The sequence below is a fragment of the Sabethes cyaneus genome, chromosome 1, assembly GCF_943734655.1.
Source record: "Sabethes cyaneus chromosome 1, idSabCyanKW18_F2, whole genome shotgun sequence".
Taxonomy (NCBI): Eukaryota; Metazoa; Arthropoda; class Insecta; order Diptera; family Culicidae; genus Sabethes; species Sabethes cyaneus.
The window spans coordinates 24937239-24957229 of NC_071353.1; the positions used below are offsets into that span (position 1 = coordinate 24937239).

Genomic DNA, 19991 nt, shown 5'->3' on the forward strand with positions numbered 1-19991 from the left:
TGACCATCTGTAGCACCTACTTTCCACATCTAAATATTTCCCACCGAACTTTTGAAAGTCGGGAGCGAACGGCTGTATTGTGCAATCCATCAAGTTATACTAAAGGTATGGGCTGAGGTGGAATTAACTACGGACAGGTTGGAAGGAGCCATATGCCCTATTTACAAAAAGGACCATCGACTCGAATGCAGCAATTATCGATGCATTACTCTCCTCAATTTTGCATACAAAATTCTCCCCCGCATCCTGTTTCTCAGACTGTGGCCGTTGCAGGAAATCTTTGTTGGCGAATACCAGTGCGGTTTTCGAGAGAGACGCTCCACGACGAACCAAATGTTCACCCTGGCATAGTGTCGTCGTCCTGAAAGTAAATAGTAGTTAGATTAAAACTTCTCGCTCGGTGGTAATATGCAATTGATGCAGGAAACGACACAATATGTGTCGTTATATAATAACGCGTAGCTATTCTTGAGAAGTGGATTTTGCGGTCTCCTTTTGTCCAGCGCCTCTATGGTTCAAAGGTACAAGTACCAGCAAACCACATACCCTGGCGGGTTATAATCTCAGATTACAGCTTGGTTCGACTCATGCACCTTCCAGCATTGGACAAATGGTAGGAGTCAAAATGACTACTTGTCAAGCATAGCTACCAACACCCCCCCCCCTTCCTTTCTGCTCTTCCCCTCCTTCGCCAAAAAAAATTCATTTCTTTCCCCTACCGTCCCTTCATCAATTGTAGAACCATCGTTTCAAAAAAATATCAATAAAAAAAGATTATTGCCAATCGATTTTCCTGTCACAGGAAGTAGCCAAAATGATTTTGTAGAAATTGAGATTGACCGACTGAATATATTTATTTTGTTACGTCTCAGATTTTTTTCTCGGCTTGATCAGTCTCAAAAATGTCAAAAACGAGTTTGGTCTCTACATCCGACAGTTTCGATGATTCATTTCATCTTTTTCAGAGGAATAGAAGATTTATCGTTTTGTTGTTAACTGTGTTAGTGTATAACATTGGTTGTCTAGGTTGTCTGTATTATTTTTAAAAATGGTGTCCCTCTAAGTGCAGCTGTTTTGATTTGTTTGTGGTTCATTGTGGTTACTGTTCTACGCTGTATCTGTTCTATTGGCGGTTATCATTCCTAAACGGTGTACTGGTTGTACGCTACGTATCTGTGCTTGCCCGTTTTGAGAAAAATCCGAGAATTAAATCCTAACAGTCGACAAACATATAATTTATTTTGTTAAAACAACCAGTTTTCGACAATTGCAAAATTTCGATGGCGCATTGATTTTATCCACCTATTATATCAATATGCCTGATAAAATTTAATACGCATGTGCTGCAAACCAATGGAGACTGCTTTAATTTATTAATTATTCTGTGGGACATTCTATTATGGTTGCTATAAAACAAATCGATCAGGATGATCTGACAGTAAAACTTTAATATTTCTGCTCACAGATATATTTTCAAGTTAAATAAGTTGACGAAATAATTTAGTTTTTCACCAGAGAAAGCTGTATTGCTTTATAGCTTTGTAGGGAAAAGCTTCATTAAATTATGGCGATAGCTGTCAAGCAGCAAAGAGCATAATCGGTTTTACTGCTGCTTTTAGCAGAGCGTGATTTATAAGATGATTCTTAAAGAGGCTATAAAAACCTTCTGAAGAATGGGCCCGTAGTCGGAAGGCAGTTTTATAGCGGCCATCAAGAAGTTATGGTGGAGTTCACAGTTTTATTAGCGGTTTTACGAAATTGATCATGAAAACCACTAGAGAAACCTAGTAAAACTTAGAATTGTTCGTGGCTTAATTTAGCGAAATCATTAAAACCTTACAACTGGCCGAACCAACTGTTACCAACGGAATAACAGCGTTTGGCAAATGAAGCTCAACTTATCCGTTCGAGCTGTCGCAAACAACCGAAGGGTACAACCGTGCGTCGAGCTAAGAAAACGAGCCGGACCATCAACATAAAAGGAGGCAGTGACTTCAAAATGTAACCATAAACAAAACAAGTCGGCTAAAACATTATCCTCAAAGCCACACTTGACGATGCTGACGAATTTCTGTTGCTTGGTAATAGACGACAAAACCTACGTTAAAGCAAACATCGAATCGAGCTTCCTGGAAAGAAGTTTTAAATGCCAACCGGAAGAAAAAAGGTGGCAGACATTTTCAAGCATATGAGTCTATCGAAAGCCGCCAAGAAATATTTGGATTGCCAATTTATTTGTACATATGGCTTGCAAAGTGATGTTTTTGTTGTAATCGGGACTGGCAGCTACCTTTTCTGAAGCAATACGATTCTTCCGTGCAGTTTTGGCCGGATTGGTCATTTCATTATGGTACAAATTGATGGTGGTTCCAAAGAGCAAAAACCCTTCTACACGCCAGAGTGTTAAACAATCGAGAAATATTGGGTAAAGGAATAATCAAAAAACTTTTGGAAGCAACCCGAGTAAATGATTATAACAAAAAGACAAAAGAGACGGTTGCATTCTGTGCGATATGTTATGAGTTCAATCCCGGTTGAAGGAGCAGCAATTTTTGAAATGTGTGAATGTTTTTTCCTGTGCTATTTGTGAATGTTCTCGAAAATAGTTGTACTATTTTTAACAATTTCGTCGAAATACAATGTCGATATAGCAGATAAAGGGAAACAAGTTAGACCATTACAAATATTTTATAAAGTATTCGTCCTTTCGGTGTACGGCCACTGAAGGGGGGGCGAAAAAAAACAAAGTGAATTTTTTAATCGAGCAAAAAAAAACATGGATTTTAAGAATTTTTATTTACGGTTTAAACGTGAAAACCGAATCTATTCTTGCTTATAATATACTAGCTGACCCGACAAACTTCGTATTGCCACAAATTAACCTTTGTTGTACATAAATCATGAATCTCGGATGATCTTTGTCACAATCTCGAGTTTTGCAAGCCCCCCAGTGGGCGGCGCTTCCGACGGCGGGTCACCGGCAACACTCGCGACCGTCTCGTCCTGAATGATCTAGTGTAACTATAGATAGTTTTTGTGGTCTTGTATTGACTAATGTTTTATGGAAGTCTCGAATTTCTCGAGTTCGATTAGTTTTTGAGTTTCGCAAAAATTTCTGTTTTATTTGTATGAGAGTCCATATCCCCCTACCACAGGGGTGAGAGGTCTCTAACTATCGTAAAATAAATTCAAGACTCCAAAATCTCCCACATGCCAAATTTGGTTCCATTTGCTTGATTAGTTCTCAAGTTATAAGGAAATTTGAATTTCATTTGTATGGGAGCCCCCCTCTTAAAAGGGGAAGGGGTCGTAATTCACCATAGAAAAAGGTTCTGCCATCTAAAACTCCCACATGCCAAATTTGGTTCCATTTGATTGATTAGTTCTCGAGATAAGAGGAAATTTGCATTTCATTTGTATGGAAGCCCACCCTCTTAAAGGGGAGATGGGCCATAACTCGCTTTCTAAAGAAGAGAGGGGTCTCACCATAGAAAAAAATCTTGCCTCCAAAACCACTTACATGTCAAATTTGGTTCCATTTGCTTGATTAGTTCTCGAGTTTTGAGGAAATTTGTTTTTCATTTGTATAGGAGCCCCCCCCTCTTAAAGTGGGGAGGGGTCCTAATTCACCATAGAAAATATTCTTGCCTACAAAAACACCCACATGCTAAATTTGGTTCCATTTGCTTGATTAGTTCTAGAGTTATGAGGAAATTTGTATTTCGTTTGTATGGAAGCCCCCCCTCTTAAAAAGGTAAGGTGTCCTAATTCATCATAGAAAAAATGGTTGCCTCCAAAAACACCCACACGCCAAATATGGTTCCATTTGCTTGATTAGTTCTCGAATTATGAGGAAATTTGTATTTCATTTGTGTAGAAGCACCCCCTCTTAAAGTTGGGAGGGGTCCTAATTCACCATAGAAAATTTTTTGGCCTCCAAAAACCTCCACATGCCAAATTTGGTTCCATTTGCTTGATTAGTTCTCGAGTTATGAGGAAATTTGTATTTCATTTGTATAGAAGCCTCCCCTCCTAAAGTGAGGAGGGGTCCCAATTCATCATAGAAAAAATTTTTGTCTCCAAAAACACCCACGTGTCAAATTTGGTTCCATTTGCTTGATTAGTTCTCGAGTTATGAGGAAATTTGTATTTCGTTTGTATAGGAGCCCCCCCTCTTAAAGTGGGGAAGGGTTCTAATTCACCATAGAAAATATTGTTGCCCTAGAAAACTCTCACATGCCAAATTTGGTTCCATTTGCTTGATTAATTCTCGAGTTATGAGGAAATTTGTATTTCATTTGTATGGGAGCCCCCCTTCCTAAAGTGGGGAGGGGTCCCAATTCATCATAGAAAAAAATTTTGTCTCCAAAACCACCCACATGCTAAATTTGATTCCATTCGCTTGATTACTTCTCGAGTTATGAGGAAATTTGTGTTTCTTTGGTACAGGAGCCCACCCTCTTAAAGTGGGGAGGGGTCCTAATTCACTATAGAAAATATTCTTGCCCTCGAAAACCTCCACATGCCAAATTTGGTTCCATTTGCTTGAGTAGTTATCGAGTTATGAGGAAATTTGAATGGAAGCCCCCCCTCTTAAAGGGGAGAGGAGTTATAATTCCCCTTATAAAGAGGGGAGGGGTCTCAATTTACCATAAAATAAATTCTTGTCACCGAAAACACCCACATGCCAAATTTTGTTCTATTTGCTTGATTATTTCTCGAGTTATGCAGAAATTTGTGTTTCATTTGTATGGGAGCCCCCTCTTAGTGGGGGGAGGGGTTTCTAACCATCACTAAAACCTTTCCTGGCCCCAAAAACCTTCACATGCATATTTTCACGCCGATTGGTTCAGTAGTTGTCCATTCTATAAGGAACATACGGACAGACAGACAGACAGACAGACAGACAGACAGACAGAAATCCTTTTTTATGGGTATAGATACATTATTATTTTCTATGCAAAAAATATACGAAAAAAGACAAAAACGAAGGAAAATTTTTTTGGACGATTTTCGAAAATTCCATTGTTCGAAATTCCATTTCTGTGCTAGAAGCGTTAATTCAACTCGGAGACTCATTTTTCGAGTTTTTCAGACTGTAGAGCCCACAGAAAATTGATTTTATAAAAAGAAATTTGACTCATATCCTGCAAATTTTTTTGCCCCCCGATTTTTCAAGCCAATTTCCAGGGGTTGACAAAAACTTTAAATATGATTTGCAATGGCCTTATATAGATATAAATTTTAACAAAATTATAACAAAACCTGTTAGAAACGTTACAAAAAATTTTTATATAATTTTGTTCTAAACATAACAAATTTTGTTATAATTTTACCACAACTGCTTAGAAGTTCTGATAAAATTTTTAATATTTCAACTACTTACGAGACCAAAATTATGACAAATCGTGTTAGAAAAACCTTCATAACAGAATATCATGATTTGTTATAATTTTGTTATGTTTGTCTGATCGGGAATTTAAGGCAAATTGGTTAGCTGCATAGAATCTGATGACAGGAATGATTTGCATGACTTTTCAATTAATCGATGTGATAAAAACGTATAAAATAAGAAAAAGCACTGTTTTTCAAAGTATTGAACCTAAAAACACTGAAATCCTTTTTATATTGAAGGATGGATAAAATTCCTTCATAAAATTAAACGAAAAAAGGTAGAGAAAGTTATTGAAAAATTAATTAAGTCGTGGTATCCTGCTGCTAGTCCACCATCGATCTAGTTTTCATCGCTGGTACGACATGGTCACTATTTCTGCCTGAATAAGCTCGTTCCTAACGTGCGTAGGCATCAGCCTTAAGGTAATTTTCAGAATTTACAAGCGTCGTCTAAGCTAATCCAACAGTCAGGTCGGCTGCACTGATATCCTATAGGACCGGTATGGACACGAGAGTTTGACCGGTCGTAGTTTCAGTCTATTACGAGAACCGGAGGACCACTACCACCGTGATGCGCTAGTCATCAGGCTGTAGGTCGAGAACCACGAATGGATGCTGAATATACCAGAGCATAATAAAAGGAACAGGCAAGATAAAAAAAAAGAGCAACACCTACCTGCAGCGATGATGTGAAACACGCAGGGTTGCCGCTGCTTTCCAATCCGGTTGGTTGCCACGCAGAGCAGCGTACCGTAGTCCAGCTCGGTCATCGGTGTGTACGATACCACGGACGAGGTTCCTGTTGTTTGCCGGTCCCGGTGTAAAATGCAACATTTCCGTCGTAGCGGTTACGTAGGAGCCATGCCATTCCGGAGGAAAAATGTAACGAGACAATGGGAACAAAAAATGTATCGTGTTAGAGTCGAGTCGAGAACTCCAACCATTTGTTATTCAGTCCAGATGTTTCTTAGTTTGATTAAAATTAAAGTGAAAATACGAGAATTTTCACGAAATAAGGGAGGAAAGTAATGAAATGCTACAGTAGCACCGCGGGAAAAACCAGCTACCAGAATGGTTGCCTGCAACCTTGTCGCCCTTCCAAGCAGACTGACACTGACAGCCGCTGGTTATATCGGGACCGCTCTGCTGCACACACCGGCTGAAAATGACGGTCTTAATTACCTAGCCGTGAAATATGGCTCGCCTGTACGTCGATACTCTCCGCCGAATTATTAAACGTCCATTTGAACTCCACGTCGGGCGGATTAGCGTCAACGATGCACCGGATCTCGGCGTTTTCCTGCTTGGCAACGCCGTACACACGCTGCTGATTGGGGGCACAGGTCGGTGCATCTGCAAAAGGTTCAACGGTCAGTGTATATTGGTGGACAAAAAGGAAGGGGAGAGAAAATCCAGCCATAGGATAACTGGTTAGTTACATATTGGCTTCATACTGTTCTACTTTTTAAGAGGATTGAGGAAACTAATTCCAATAACTAAAGTATTTCTTAATTGTTACAAGAAAATTACAGATTAAATCTAAAATCCACCATTCAGCAACAGAATACGTCTCAGACTATTAAAATATACCTATGTCGGGAGTATAATAATGATACTCGAAAATTAAGCGTTTCCTGTGATCCTAGCAACGTAGCACCGATAAGCGGATTTTCCAGCAGAAAGCAAACTTACACATCACGTTCAGTGGGAACACCGGACTGCTGCCTTCGCCTTCCGCGTTGAACCCGACGCAGGAGTAATTGCCGGCGGTCGTCCGCGAGACTCCCTGCAGCACCAGCGAGTGGTTGCTGACGATGACGCCCTGTGAAATGTTGTGCGGCAGAGTTTTGTTCTACGTGTGCACCCCAAACAGTTGTGAGTTAGTTGAGAAAAAAAGCGAAAGAAAAATTATCGGTTAGTTTCGAATTATTTTTGCTTTCCTTAGCCACACGAAGTTACTTCTCAACTTACATTATGTTTCCATTCGACTTTGTAGACAGCCGGGTGAGCTGTCACGATGCAGTCAAAGTAGACGTCGGTGCCTTCTCGGATGGAGTCCGGGTCCAGCGAGCTGCCCAAGCGCACGAAAGCATCAGGAACATCTAAGGATGAAAATGAGTGGAAAATCACCAACCAACAACAAAAAAAAACAAGGAAAAAAAATCGGTTATCGATGCTGCCAACGGGAATGGATCGAGATGAATACATTTATTACAAACTATGCTGCGGTGAAATCAGTCTACAAATCGAATCCCATGGTTGAATTAACCATCGCTTCCCGCGGAAAATCAGACACGGTGGAAAGTGGAAAGCACACAGTAAAATTTTATTGAAATTTGCTTTTCAGTTGAACGGTAGATATGGCAGATTGCCGCTGGCTAGAGCTTAACCATAGTATCGGAACATTCAACGGAATCCCACACCGTGCAGTCGTGTGTTGTCATTAATTGGATCGAAATAATATGCTAGCATTATTCACACGTAAATTGTTGCGATTCCGTTCTAATGGGAATCCAGCTCGTGGGAGCTATGCTGGCGGCGCTTCGCTTGAATATGCACACATTTTACACCGACATGGAAATTTTCAATGATTAATATTGATCAACATTCTCCGAGCGCGGATAATGGCTTGATTTAAGTTCGTCTCGATTGGGATTGCTATCAATTAGAGGTGTGCGCTGGTCAGATTATCGGCGGCGGCGGCGCAGGAATAATTTTTATTCGGCGGCGGCGGCGTCGCCGGCGTGACGCCGTTCGTTACTATCGGCGGCGTGCATCGGCGTGCGAGTATTTCACACCGTTAAAATACCGCATTTCGTATTAGTTTAAACAAAATCTTTTTAAAAACCGGACTAAAGTTGACAAGTAAAACAAATCTTAATAATGCTAATCTATTTATTTTTTATTTGTATGTTTGTGAATACGCAATATGGTAGGTAGGTACGGGTACATAAAGGACAGGAAAAGTTTGGATACGCACCCCATCTTTCGATTTTATGCCATACATATTAACGTCTGATTGCTATAGATCGAATTTAAATTTCTGCTTTCTGCCTATGTGTTTTTTTAAATTAAGGGATATTACATGCATTGCGTATAATAGACGACACCTAAAACTTTGCGGGTGAAATCGGCAATGTTGCAAATCGAGCGAGAATTAAAGTATGCGCAGTCTCATGCGAGCGAGTATAAGTAGCATCCAACGTTTACGCAACGACGCAAGCGCACGATACACAATCGTCGATGCTGCGTGCATGCATCCTACTACCTACTTACTAGCGAGCGCATAGCTTCAAAGTGTCTTTCTGCACAGCCCACTCACAAAGCCAACAACTCGTGAGAAGCCAACAACCTGTGCGGGCTAGCGGCATACTAGAATATATGGATACATATTTTACGTTTTGCCTTTTTACTATATAAATATATAGTATAAAGGTATAGAAATCACTCGAAAAACCGGAAATTGAAAGAAGGTCCTGCGGGCCGAATGTCATATATCATTCGACTCAGTTTCGAAAACTGAGCATTTTCTGTGTGTGTATGTATGTGTGTGTGTGTGTATGTGTGTGTGTGTGTGTGTGTATGTGACGCTTTTTAATCTCACTCACTTTTCTCGGAGATGGCTGAACCGATTTTTATGATCTTAGTGTCAAATGAAAGGTCTAGGTGTCCCATTGGTCGCTATTGAATTTCATACTGATCGGACTTTTAGTTCAAAAGTTATGTATAAAAATACGAAAAATATGGGACTTCATTATCTCATAGGCCTCTTAACCGATTTGAACAAAATTGATTGCATATGAAAGAGGACCCTTGCAAACCCTTAACTTCCAAATTTCATGACGATTGGACTTGTAATTTGAAAGTTACATAAAGAAATGTGAAAAAATAGTATTTAAAACATATTTATGTAACATATAAGCATTAATTTAATGAAAAACATCACACATTTTATGATTATTTGAAAATTACTGCTGAGATCTATCAAACGAAACCGAGTTATTTAAAATCGGACGCTTCATTCAAAAGTTATTCAAACTTTAACACTTAAGCACCGTATATTAAACCGTTAAAACGTGTGAAATCAAAAAACATATCAATCAAATGTTGATTGTATTCAATGTATGAGATGTGTGTGACGTATGTGTGTATGTATGTATGTATGTATGTATGTATGTATGTATGTATGTATGTATGTATGTATGTATGTATGTATGTATGTATGTATGTATGTATGTGTGTATGTGATGACAATTTGCATTTTTTAAATTTGCATTGAAATTCAAGAAAAGTGAGAAACATGTCAAGTGTCGAAAGTTTTTGAAGCCTCTTAGTGGAACGCGAACTCTGAAATTAAAGAAAAGAAAAAATTTTTACCGACTAAATTCCACTATTTAATATTTATTCGCGACAGATACGTATACGCTTTGAAATAAGACACTGATGAAGCCTGCACGTCGTAGGTGAACTACGTATCTGTTGCAAATAAATATTAAATAGTGGGATTCAATTGCAAAGTTTTTTCTTTTCTTTGATTTCGGAATTCAATTGTCATTTTCTTTACTTGCTGTTACTCACAATTGTACAAGAAAAGCAAAAAGCGAAGAATAGCAGTTAATTTAAGCATGTAGGTATAGTGGTGATAGGATTAAAAATACTAGTGAGTTGATTTTTCCAAATAAATTTATACAAATTTCAAACAAATTTTCCGCATCAATAGATGCTCTTTTCAATCAATAGATACTAGAGCTTAGAAATGTTACATGAAAAATAGGAAGTAAACGTTGCACGGTAGTAATTCTGTAAGATTTATTTTCGTTAGTGACATTTTAAAGGACAGATGTCTTATGTCATGAATCATGTTTTAATAAATAAATAAAAAATGACAAGCACTGCAAATCATATCGATCCTTTTTTCCATTCTCAAGCATGTTTATGGCGCAGCTTTTGCACTATTTTTCGACCTCATCTTGTTTTCCTAGCCCTCTAACGGGATACATTGGAAAAACGATGCGATCAAGCTAATGACTATCTTTTCATGAAATTACATTCGAAAGAAGCTTAAGTTTTGATTTTCATGCAAAAATAATTATCTGAAGGAGCACCAGCTAAGAAAAAGTTCAATTTATCTTTTTCATATCTAATGCTTTATTCAATTATTTTTTCTAATTCAGATATATTGCAAAATTCAAGCCAAGCAAACTAATAGCAAAGTTTTGAAATTAATCATTTTTTGTAGATTTGCTTTTTCTTCAAAAGCGAAGCATAATAATAATTTTTCTGAACTCTTGTTTTTCAAAGATACTAACTTTTGAACGCATGGTATTAATATCAAAATATCAAAATATCAAAAAATCTGCTATGAACACATATTTCATATTGTCAATTCAAAATAAGTTTCGTGGCTCTGAAGCCCGAAAGTTAAGGCCGTCTGTAGACCCGTTAGAGGGTTAATTTCTAATTTTCTATATATATTCATTGAAGTCTGCAAAAATTATCTTTTGTATCTACATTATTTTTCTATAAATCACGTAAATATTATAAAACTAAATAAGGTTTTCATCAAGTAGCATAAATGACGCTTACAAGTATTTACGCACCCAAGGAAAGAAAATATAATTGCTCTACGCAATACGTTATGAATTTTACTGGCAAATGAGGATTTTGAGGAATACGGAACGGATATTCAAAAATATAGTCAAGTTAATTATAGATGTACCTGGGAAATTAAATAATGATTATTGCGGCAGTAGAAAGGCTAGGTCACGCCGCTAGGTGGATTAATTCGGGGTTTTTTTCCTTTTTGTTCACCTTACGCCCTCACTTACACACGCGGATAAGACTGCGAGCCCTCGCGAGTGATCGGTGTCAGCTGCTCGGATTGCAATTACGAGCGAAGGCGGCAACCGTGGCCGATAGTTGAATACACACTCGCAAAAACTTGTCGCAGGGCATGAAAAAATAAGAGCGAGAGTCCCAAGGAGATGCTCATGCCGGCGTGTTCGTTAGAACAAAAAGGCGCGTGTAAGAAAATTAGACCCCACGAGTGCGGGCTTGCAACACTGGAAATCAGTATCAGGGTAAGACCGGCACCTAAGTTTGTCAGCCAGTTTACAGGCACGACAAAAGTCAAAACATGTCCCGGATACTTTTGAAGAAATGGCTTGGTGACCGGACAATCTGTACCTATAAAAATAGATTTCTGTCCGTCTGTCAGTATGTTCCTTATAGAATCGAAAACTACTGAACCGATCGGCATGAAAATTTGCATGTAGGAATTTTTGGGGTCGGGAAAAGTTCTTATGATGGTAAGAGACCCCCTCCCGCACTAAGAAGGGGGGCTCCCATACAAATGAAACACAAATTTCTGCTTAACTAGAGAACTAATCGAGCAAATCTAACTCATCCCCTTTTTAGGAGGGGAATTATGATCTCTCCCACCTATAAGAGAAGGGCTCCCATACACATGAAATACAAATTTCCTCATAATTCGAGAACTAATCAAGCAAATGGAACCAAATTTGGCATGTGGGGGATTTTAGTGGCATGAATTTATTTTATGAAGGTTTGAGACTCCTCACCCCTGTGGTAGTGGGGGCGGACTCTCATACAAATAAAACAGAAATTTTTGCGTAACTTAAAAACTAATCGAATTCGAGAAATTTTAGGCTCTTCCTTAAAACCACAGACAAACAGACATAACACTCGTTTTCCATTCTTCGTACCGATTAAACCGGATTACCTACGAATGGCCGAAACACAAATGGCCGAATCACGAATGGCCGAAACACAAATGGCCGAAATAACGAATGGCATAACATACCAAATGGCCGAATCACAAAAGGCCGAATCACGAATGGCCGAATCACAAATGACCGAAACACGAATGGCCGAATGTCATATTCGACCAAAAATATTCATAGCCTTCAACCTGCGCAAACGTTGGGTACATGCTTAACTAAGGGATAATCCCTAATAGACAGTAAACCTAGGAAAATGCATGCACCTAAATAGTAGTGGTTTCTGCAGGGGGGCTGCCCCTCCGCAGTGGCCGGCGCTTCCGACGGCGGGTCACCGGCGCACACTCGCGGCCTACGGCCGTCTCGCCCTGAATCTTCTAGGAAACATTTGCTACTAACACGGTAAATACGTCTCGCACCTTATAATGAAGATGTATTTATAATTAAGAAATATGAGATAAAAACCAGGTAAAAACAAGTTTATTACCCTATCACTAAAGCGACCGAAATATTTCATTCAATATCCCGCCGTGTCCATCTTTGTTGACCACACATAGCAAAGCCAACAGTTGTGTCCATTGTTGTTGAACACGGTTTGCTTTCCGCACGGTAGTTGGTAGTTGTCCTGTGAAAAATGAGTGCATCCGGCGATTCATCCGATGTTGCTGGTTTCAACGATGAAGAAAGTGCACCTGTCGTCAAAATTGTGTTGTCGCAGAGAGGAAAACCGATGCTTTCCATTGATGGGGTACTATTCAATAAAAACAAGCAGGTAATGTACGCAACTATTGTAGGTTTCCATCACCTGTCAATGACCAGGATCATCACAGAGCTGCGGGTGGAGCAAAAGGCGATAGAGAGGAACATCCTTAGAATTCTTCAAGGGGATGTTCCGAATTCGCGCCGAGAAATAGACGAAAAAATCTACTCGAAATGTGTTAATGCTCACAAAATGAGCAGCAAACATTTTGTTGACGCAGTTGCGGTTTTATTAAGCGCTAAACAAAGGCGTTCGTAAAGCGTGTTTTGTTTGTTTAATAGTAGTAGTTTGTTTTTTGTTTGATTAAAGTTATTTGTTAACTACTTGCCAATTCATGGTTTTTTATTGAGTAGTTATTTAGGCATTCCGAAAAATTTCGGCCTTTCGTGATTCGGCCATTCGTGATTCGGCCTTTCATGATTCGGCCTTTCGTGATTCGGCCATTCGTGATTCGGCCTTGCGTGATTCGGCCTTCTGTGACTGTTATTGAAATTCGGCCATTTGGATTTCGGCCATTCGTGATTCGGCCATTTGTGTTTCGGCCATTCGGTACCAGCCCATTAAACCGTTATTTCAAAATTGGGCTTAGTTGGGAATGTCTCCGTTTTGGTCAAAGTGGCGCTTTTTGACAACAGAAGGGGAATTCCCTATAAAAAAAACTTGCTACTTCGTGGGATACCCATGTTGCTATTTGATATTTGGGAATGTCGATCATAGTGCTAGTGTTCAGGCTAAATGTGAGGTACGATAATTTTTGTTGATTTTTCTTCCAAGAGTTATATCAGTTTGTCTGTGATAAAACATTAGTCAATAACAAGACCACCAGAAACTACCTATAGTAACACTAGATGATTCAGGGCGAGACGGCCGCGAGTGTTGTCAGCGACCTGCCGTCGGAAGTGCCGTCCACTGCGGAGGGTAGCCCCCAGGATTTATGTACAGCACAGTTTAATTTTTGGCAATACGAAGTTTGTCGGGTCAGCTAGTAGTTGTATATACGGTATATAAGTGGTAGCCATAACAGCCGTAACATTGAATAACATCTGTTTTCTCTGCAAAAGACTGTAAACGAGTTGCAGATCATTCAAGAATTAGAGGTTAAAACGTACTCGCGAGTCCATTCAGTCGGGTCCATTTCGCGTACATCCAGTCGGCGGCACTCGCATTATTTTGGTTTATATTTCGATATTTGATGGTTCATATCGGTCATGACGTCTTAAAATATCTAAAGTAATGAATACTAACAAGTTCAGTGTATAAAAACACAATTGATGCTATTCTAGTAAAAGTAAGAGTTGCCGTTCTTACCCTCACTGCCAAGGAAAGTAATCATACCTCCCAGACGAAAAGCAATTTTTAAAAAGAAATGAACACCGGGAAGCAAGACAGAAGTTTGACGGAAAATGTCATGTCATGTTCATACTGAAGTTTATTTAAGTTAGGTATTTTCGATTCGCTCTCAGTTGGATGCACGGCAATACTCAGGGTACATCTACGCAGCAGTTAAATTGAATCGAAATTAAAGGTACAATATAAGAATGAATTCACAAAACGGGTTTACTATGTGCTGTCAACATTTTGACCCGCATTTTTGTCAATGTTGGGTTATAGCGTCGGCGTGGGAAAATGGCCTCGGCGGCGTGGGAAAAAGGACCTAGGCGGCGCGCCGGTTCTAAATCATCGGCGGCGGCGGCGCATGCAAAAGTGTCGGCGGCGGCGGCGCGGTGCGGCGGCGCACATGTCTACTATCAATGCTGGGGGGAATCAAGTGGTAACCCAGACCACCCAGAATCGTTCTTCGCCTATCAGCTCACTTTTTGCTCTTTCAGCTCAGGTTTCATCTCTCTTTTCATTTATAAAAATTACTAAATTTTGGTTTAAGTCGTTGGCAAAAATGTGAATTGAACCTATCCAATATGGCCATTGTAAATTATTTCAAAAGTTTTTGTCACCCCCCCCCCTTGGAAATTAGCTTGAAAAATCGCAGGATAAAAAAATTATTTGTATGATATACCTACATCAAATTTTTTTCATAAAATCAATTGCCGGTGGGCTCGCAGCCAAAAAAACTTGAAAAATGAGTTAACGCTTCTAACACGAAACAGAAATGGAAATTCGAACAATGGAGTTTCCGAAAATCGGCAGAAAATTTTTTGCTATTATTTTTGTCTTCCTTTTTGTAGGATTTTGCATGGAAAATAATAACTTGTTTGTGAAAAGTAAGATTTGATTTGGTTTTCACGATTAAACTTTAAGAAAATATGCTTGAAGCGCATGTTTTTTGCTCGATTAAAAAAATCTCTTTGTATTTTTTTTCGAACCGCTCCCCCTTCAGTGGCCCAGCACCGGAAGGACAAAAACTTTATAAAATATTTGTTAGGGCCTAATATCGCTGAAAATTTCAACGTCTTACAAAACTTTACATGTATGAACTGAAAATAGTAAAACAGACTCCCAAACTCAAACAGAAAACAGAAAACAGAAAACAGAAAACAGAAAACAGAAAACAGAAAACAGAAAACAGAAAACAGAAAACAGAAAACAGAAAACAGAAAACAGAAAACAGAAAACAGAAAACAGAAAACAGAAAACAGAAAACAGAAAACAGAAAACAGAAAACAGAAAACAGAAAACAGAAAACAGAAAACAGAAAACAGAAAACAGAAAACAGAAAACAGAAAACAGAAAACAGAAAACAGAAAACAGAAAACAGAAAACAGAAAACAGAAAACAGAAAACAGAAAACAGAAAACAGAAAACAGAAAACAGAAAACAGAAAACAGAAAACAGAAAACAGAAAACAGAAAACAGAAAACAGAAAACAGAAAACAGAAAACAGAAAACAGAAAACAGAAAATAGAAAACAGAAAAACAGAGGAACAGAGGAACAGAGGAACAGAGGAACAGAGGAACAGAGGAACAGAGGAACAGAGGAACAGAGGAACAGAGGAACAGAGGAACAGAGGAACAGAGGAACAGAGGAACAGAGGAACAGAGGAACAGAGGAACAGAGGAACAGAGGAACAGAGGAACAGAGGAACAGAGGAACAGAGGAACAGAGGAACAGAGGAACAGAGGAACAGAAGAACAGAAGAACAGAAGAACAGAAGAACAGAAGAACAGAAGAACAGAAGAACAGAAGAACAGAGGAACAGAGGAACAGAGGAACAGAAGAACAGAAGAACAGAAGAACAGAAGAACAGAAGAACAGAAGAACAGAAGAACAGAAGAACAGAAGAACAGAAGAACAGAAGAACAGAAGAACAGAAGAACAGAAGAACAGAAGAACAGAAGAACAGAAGAACAGAAGAACAGAAGAACAGAAGAACAGAAGAACAGAAGAACAGAAGAACAGAAGAACAGAAGAACAGAAGAACAGAAGAACAGAAGAATAGAAGAACAGAAGAACAGAAGAACAGAATAACAGAATAACAGAATAACAGAATAACAGAATAACAGAATAACAGAATAACAGAATAACAGAATAACAGAATAACAGAATAACAGAATAACAGAATAACAGAATAATAAAATCACAAAAATAAACAGAAAAGCAAAAAAAAAACAGAACTGACAAACTGAAAACCAGCAAAACAGAAAAACGGAAAAAACAAGAAAAAGCAGAAAATAGAAAAACAGAAAAACAGTAAAGCAGAAAAATAGAAAAACAGATAAACAGAAAAGAAGAAAAACCGACTAACATCAAAACAGAAAAACAGAAAAACAGAAAAACAGTAAAACAAAAAACAGAGAAACAATAAAACATCAAAATAGTAAAACATTAAAACAGACAACTAGAAAAACGAAAAGCTGTTTATAATCCCACCGCTGTCACCATATGTAGCTCCTCGTTCGTTCTTTTCCTATTTTATGGGAGCTAGGTTTCTAGATAAATACACTAATAAATACACACCTAAATTTTTTTTACCGAACTCTGAGCAGCCGAACGTTCGGTGAAATTCGATGGTGCCAATCGACGTTTACGGATCATTAGTAATGTTTGGCATCATAAAAAAAATTTACCGAACGTTCTGCTGCTCAGAGTTCGGTAAAATTTACGATATTTTACCGAACTCGGTAGTTTTTTTAAGTTTGTACACTTTTAGGATTTTAACTTCAATACCTTTATTACTGACAGTTATCCGATTGTTCAATCAAATTTCGTGCTGAGTTCGAATTAAATAATTAAAACTGAACTTTAAGAACTGACGAAATAGACCAATTATCTTACTTGAGACTATAATTACCGTTTTACATAACGATTAACTCTAACTAGTAACATATCAGTGGAAAAACTGAGCAGAAGAGCAGAAAAACAAAAACAAAACAAATTAAAACAAGAAAACAGAAAGAAGTAAAACTGAACCATATAAAAGAAAAATAGAAATACGGAAAAACAGGAAATCAGAAAAACATAAAAACAGAAAAACAAGGAAACTGACAAACTAAAAAACAGCAACATAGAAAAATAAAAAAGAACAATCAAACAGAAAAAGAGATAAAAAGAAGGCTATAAAAACAAGAAAAACCCGAAAAACAATAATTGAGAAAATCGAAAAACAATAAAACAGATAAACTTGTTAGGCTGTTAGGATTACGAACGATAGGCATAAGGACGCAAGGCTAGACAAATGGACGCGAAGCCAAATGGACGCGAAGCCAAATGGACGGAAGGCCGAATAGGCGGAAGGCTGAATGAGCGCAAGGTCGAATGTATGCGACAGGTACTACTGAATAGAGACGGTACTAAAGAGACATCCAAGGTTAGAGCGAAAGGCCACTGTATCTCTTGTTTGGAAGACACCTGAAAGCGGCTTCTTAACTCGAAGAACTCAAGACTGGACATTCTGTCAAATCCCAACGGACGCCCTCTAGGGATGGCGGTGTTAACTTTTAGGTTGTATATGTGCCATCACTCTATTATCACAACCACCCTGACATCATTGCATGGCATCGCACATCAATATCACATGGTTGCGATCACTAACACTTATAACTAGTGGTAACTTCCATGAGATAAGAGATTGCGTTAGTAGTATCGTACTTTGCTGTGTATATGTAATATAGAGTTCTGGAGTCTTCGGCTAGAGAAAACTAGACCAACCTCATGTTTTTGTCTCAGCCTTTAATGAGGTCAGGCATATAATTATTTTTTTATAACGGTAAGAGTTACAATCAACAGATGGGACAGAAGAAGGAATTAATAAAACAAAGGTGTTGATAGTGTCCAAATAGAATGGGACAAGTAGCCACAATCCGTACTTCGATCAGCGGGTCCCCCAGTTTGAGTAAAGTGGAACGGTACCCAACTTCTTAAGCGTTTCCTTAACCCTCTGTTACATAATTTTCCGCTCTTTCCACTTTACACCTTGTCCCATTCTGTTCGGACACTTTCAACACCTTTGTTTCATTACTTCCTTCTACCGTCTCCTCTGTCGATTGTAAAAATTACCGTTATAAAAAACTAGAGAAAACTAATTAGAGGACAGTAGACCTAGAAAAACAAATAAACCGAGACAGATATAATTTCAGCGAGTACATTAATATTAAAAAATAAGTAGTGAGCAGCTAGAAGTTCAATAACATATTCGGCCTCGAGTTTTGTCAGCAGTATGCCTTCTAATTATATTATGCCTCACATATCAAATGCCTAAAATCCATATGACTTCTACTAAGACCGACCTCCCGCCAAGTTGCCATCTTTCTGTGACTGAATCTGGAACGTCAAAAACATTGGGCGGGAAATCACTTCATAGAAAATCAATGCGACGGTCATTGTTGTTTGGGGTACAATACCTAGGGGTCCAACTTAATGGGGGTACTGTCAAACTCTGTAGACCAACAGCAAAAACATTCCATCAAGAAGACTAGCATCTCTTCCCCGCGCCCATACAAATGACACGCAACAGGAGCAACAGCGCACCCCTCCCGACAAAAGTTGAACCTGTATGTACATGTACTGGTGGGTAAAGATGTGTGCGAGCGTGGCAATGCATTGCATACGTGTTTGCGTACATTTATATTCTAATATACACACACTAGTATGGGGTAGTTCAACTTTGACTCGGCAGAGAGCATTGCTGTTACTGTCTCTCGACTTTTGGCAGAGTTGCCAGTTTCTTGATGGAACGTTTTTGCCAAGATAGAGATGTCGAGCAGGTGACTAAGACATTAAACATTAAAAGACGTATATTTTCGTCATACTGGGTGTACTGACTAGCTTGTGAACTTCGTACGGGCCAAAAATGTTCTGTCTGTGTGTTTTACATAGAAAAATTTAGGGCAACTGATAACCCAACCAACACCGAAGCTGAATTAAAATGCTACTGATTTGGTCACAGCTGATTTAACTCTGAATAATGGTGGTAGACGCTGAATAAATTTAAGCAAAGCCCTCTGTATTCTATAAATGACTAAGCAGCCAACGAATGCGCTGTAAATCAGCTGCTTCACATAATAGTGTCACAAGCAGATTAGGCGCATCTTCAACCTCTCCACAACCCGTCAATATTATCAATAACTGTGCTATACTAGCTGAATAAACGATTTGTCATCTTAATAAACAGCCCTCCTACGAAACATTTATGCGCTGATTAAATATTTTAGCAGCCATTATTACTCAGCCATATCTGAATATGCATCGAATAAAATTTATGTAAACAATTATACAATACTTATTCAGCCGAAATTGGAGAACTTATACAACCTATTTCGCTTGAGGTAGAAAAAACACTTGTAAAGCGATTATATCGCCCTTTATATAACCTCCGTGCGCCTTGTTTCCAGCTTTGCGCAAATTGGTTATTTAAAAACCTGCAAAAGCGTCTATTAAGCTTCATTGCAGCTTCGAAAGCAGCTATTAGCAAGCCCGAAGCTTGATGAAATCACCAAATTTACATGTTTAAGAGCTGAAAAAAGGTTTTTGTTTCTAATACTAAAGCATAGTTCAGCCACAGGTAGAATAAATTCAGCTATAAAAGCGTTTGATCAGCCTGAAATTGTTACTTGAGTAGCTGCTTTTAACCGTTATGTGTGCAACAGGGTACCCGGGTACCTTTTCAATTTTAAAATTGTTATAACTCATTCAATCTAAAACA

At 38.6% G+C, this 19991-nt stretch overlaps 1 protein-coding gene across 1 annotated transcript in view; it reads right to left on the bottom strand.

Moving 5' to 3' along the window:
* LOC128746169 (neural cell adhesion molecule 2) overlaps nucleotides 1–19991 on the bottom strand; it is a 392116-nt gene that overhangs the window by 31287 nt on the left and 340838 nt on the right. The window contains exons 7-10 of the mRNA XM_053843214.1: nucleotides 7366–7496; nucleotides 7087–7246; nucleotides 6577–6747; nucleotides 6071–6193 (exon numbers count right to left, since the gene is read on the bottom strand). Coding sequence (XP_053699189.1) covers nucleotides 6071–6193; nucleotides 6577–6747; nucleotides 7087–7246; nucleotides 7366–7496 — 585 coding nt within the window. The remainder of the gene's footprint in view (nucleotides 1–6070; nucleotides 6194–6576; nucleotides 6748–7086; nucleotides 7247–7365; nucleotides 7497–19991) is intronic.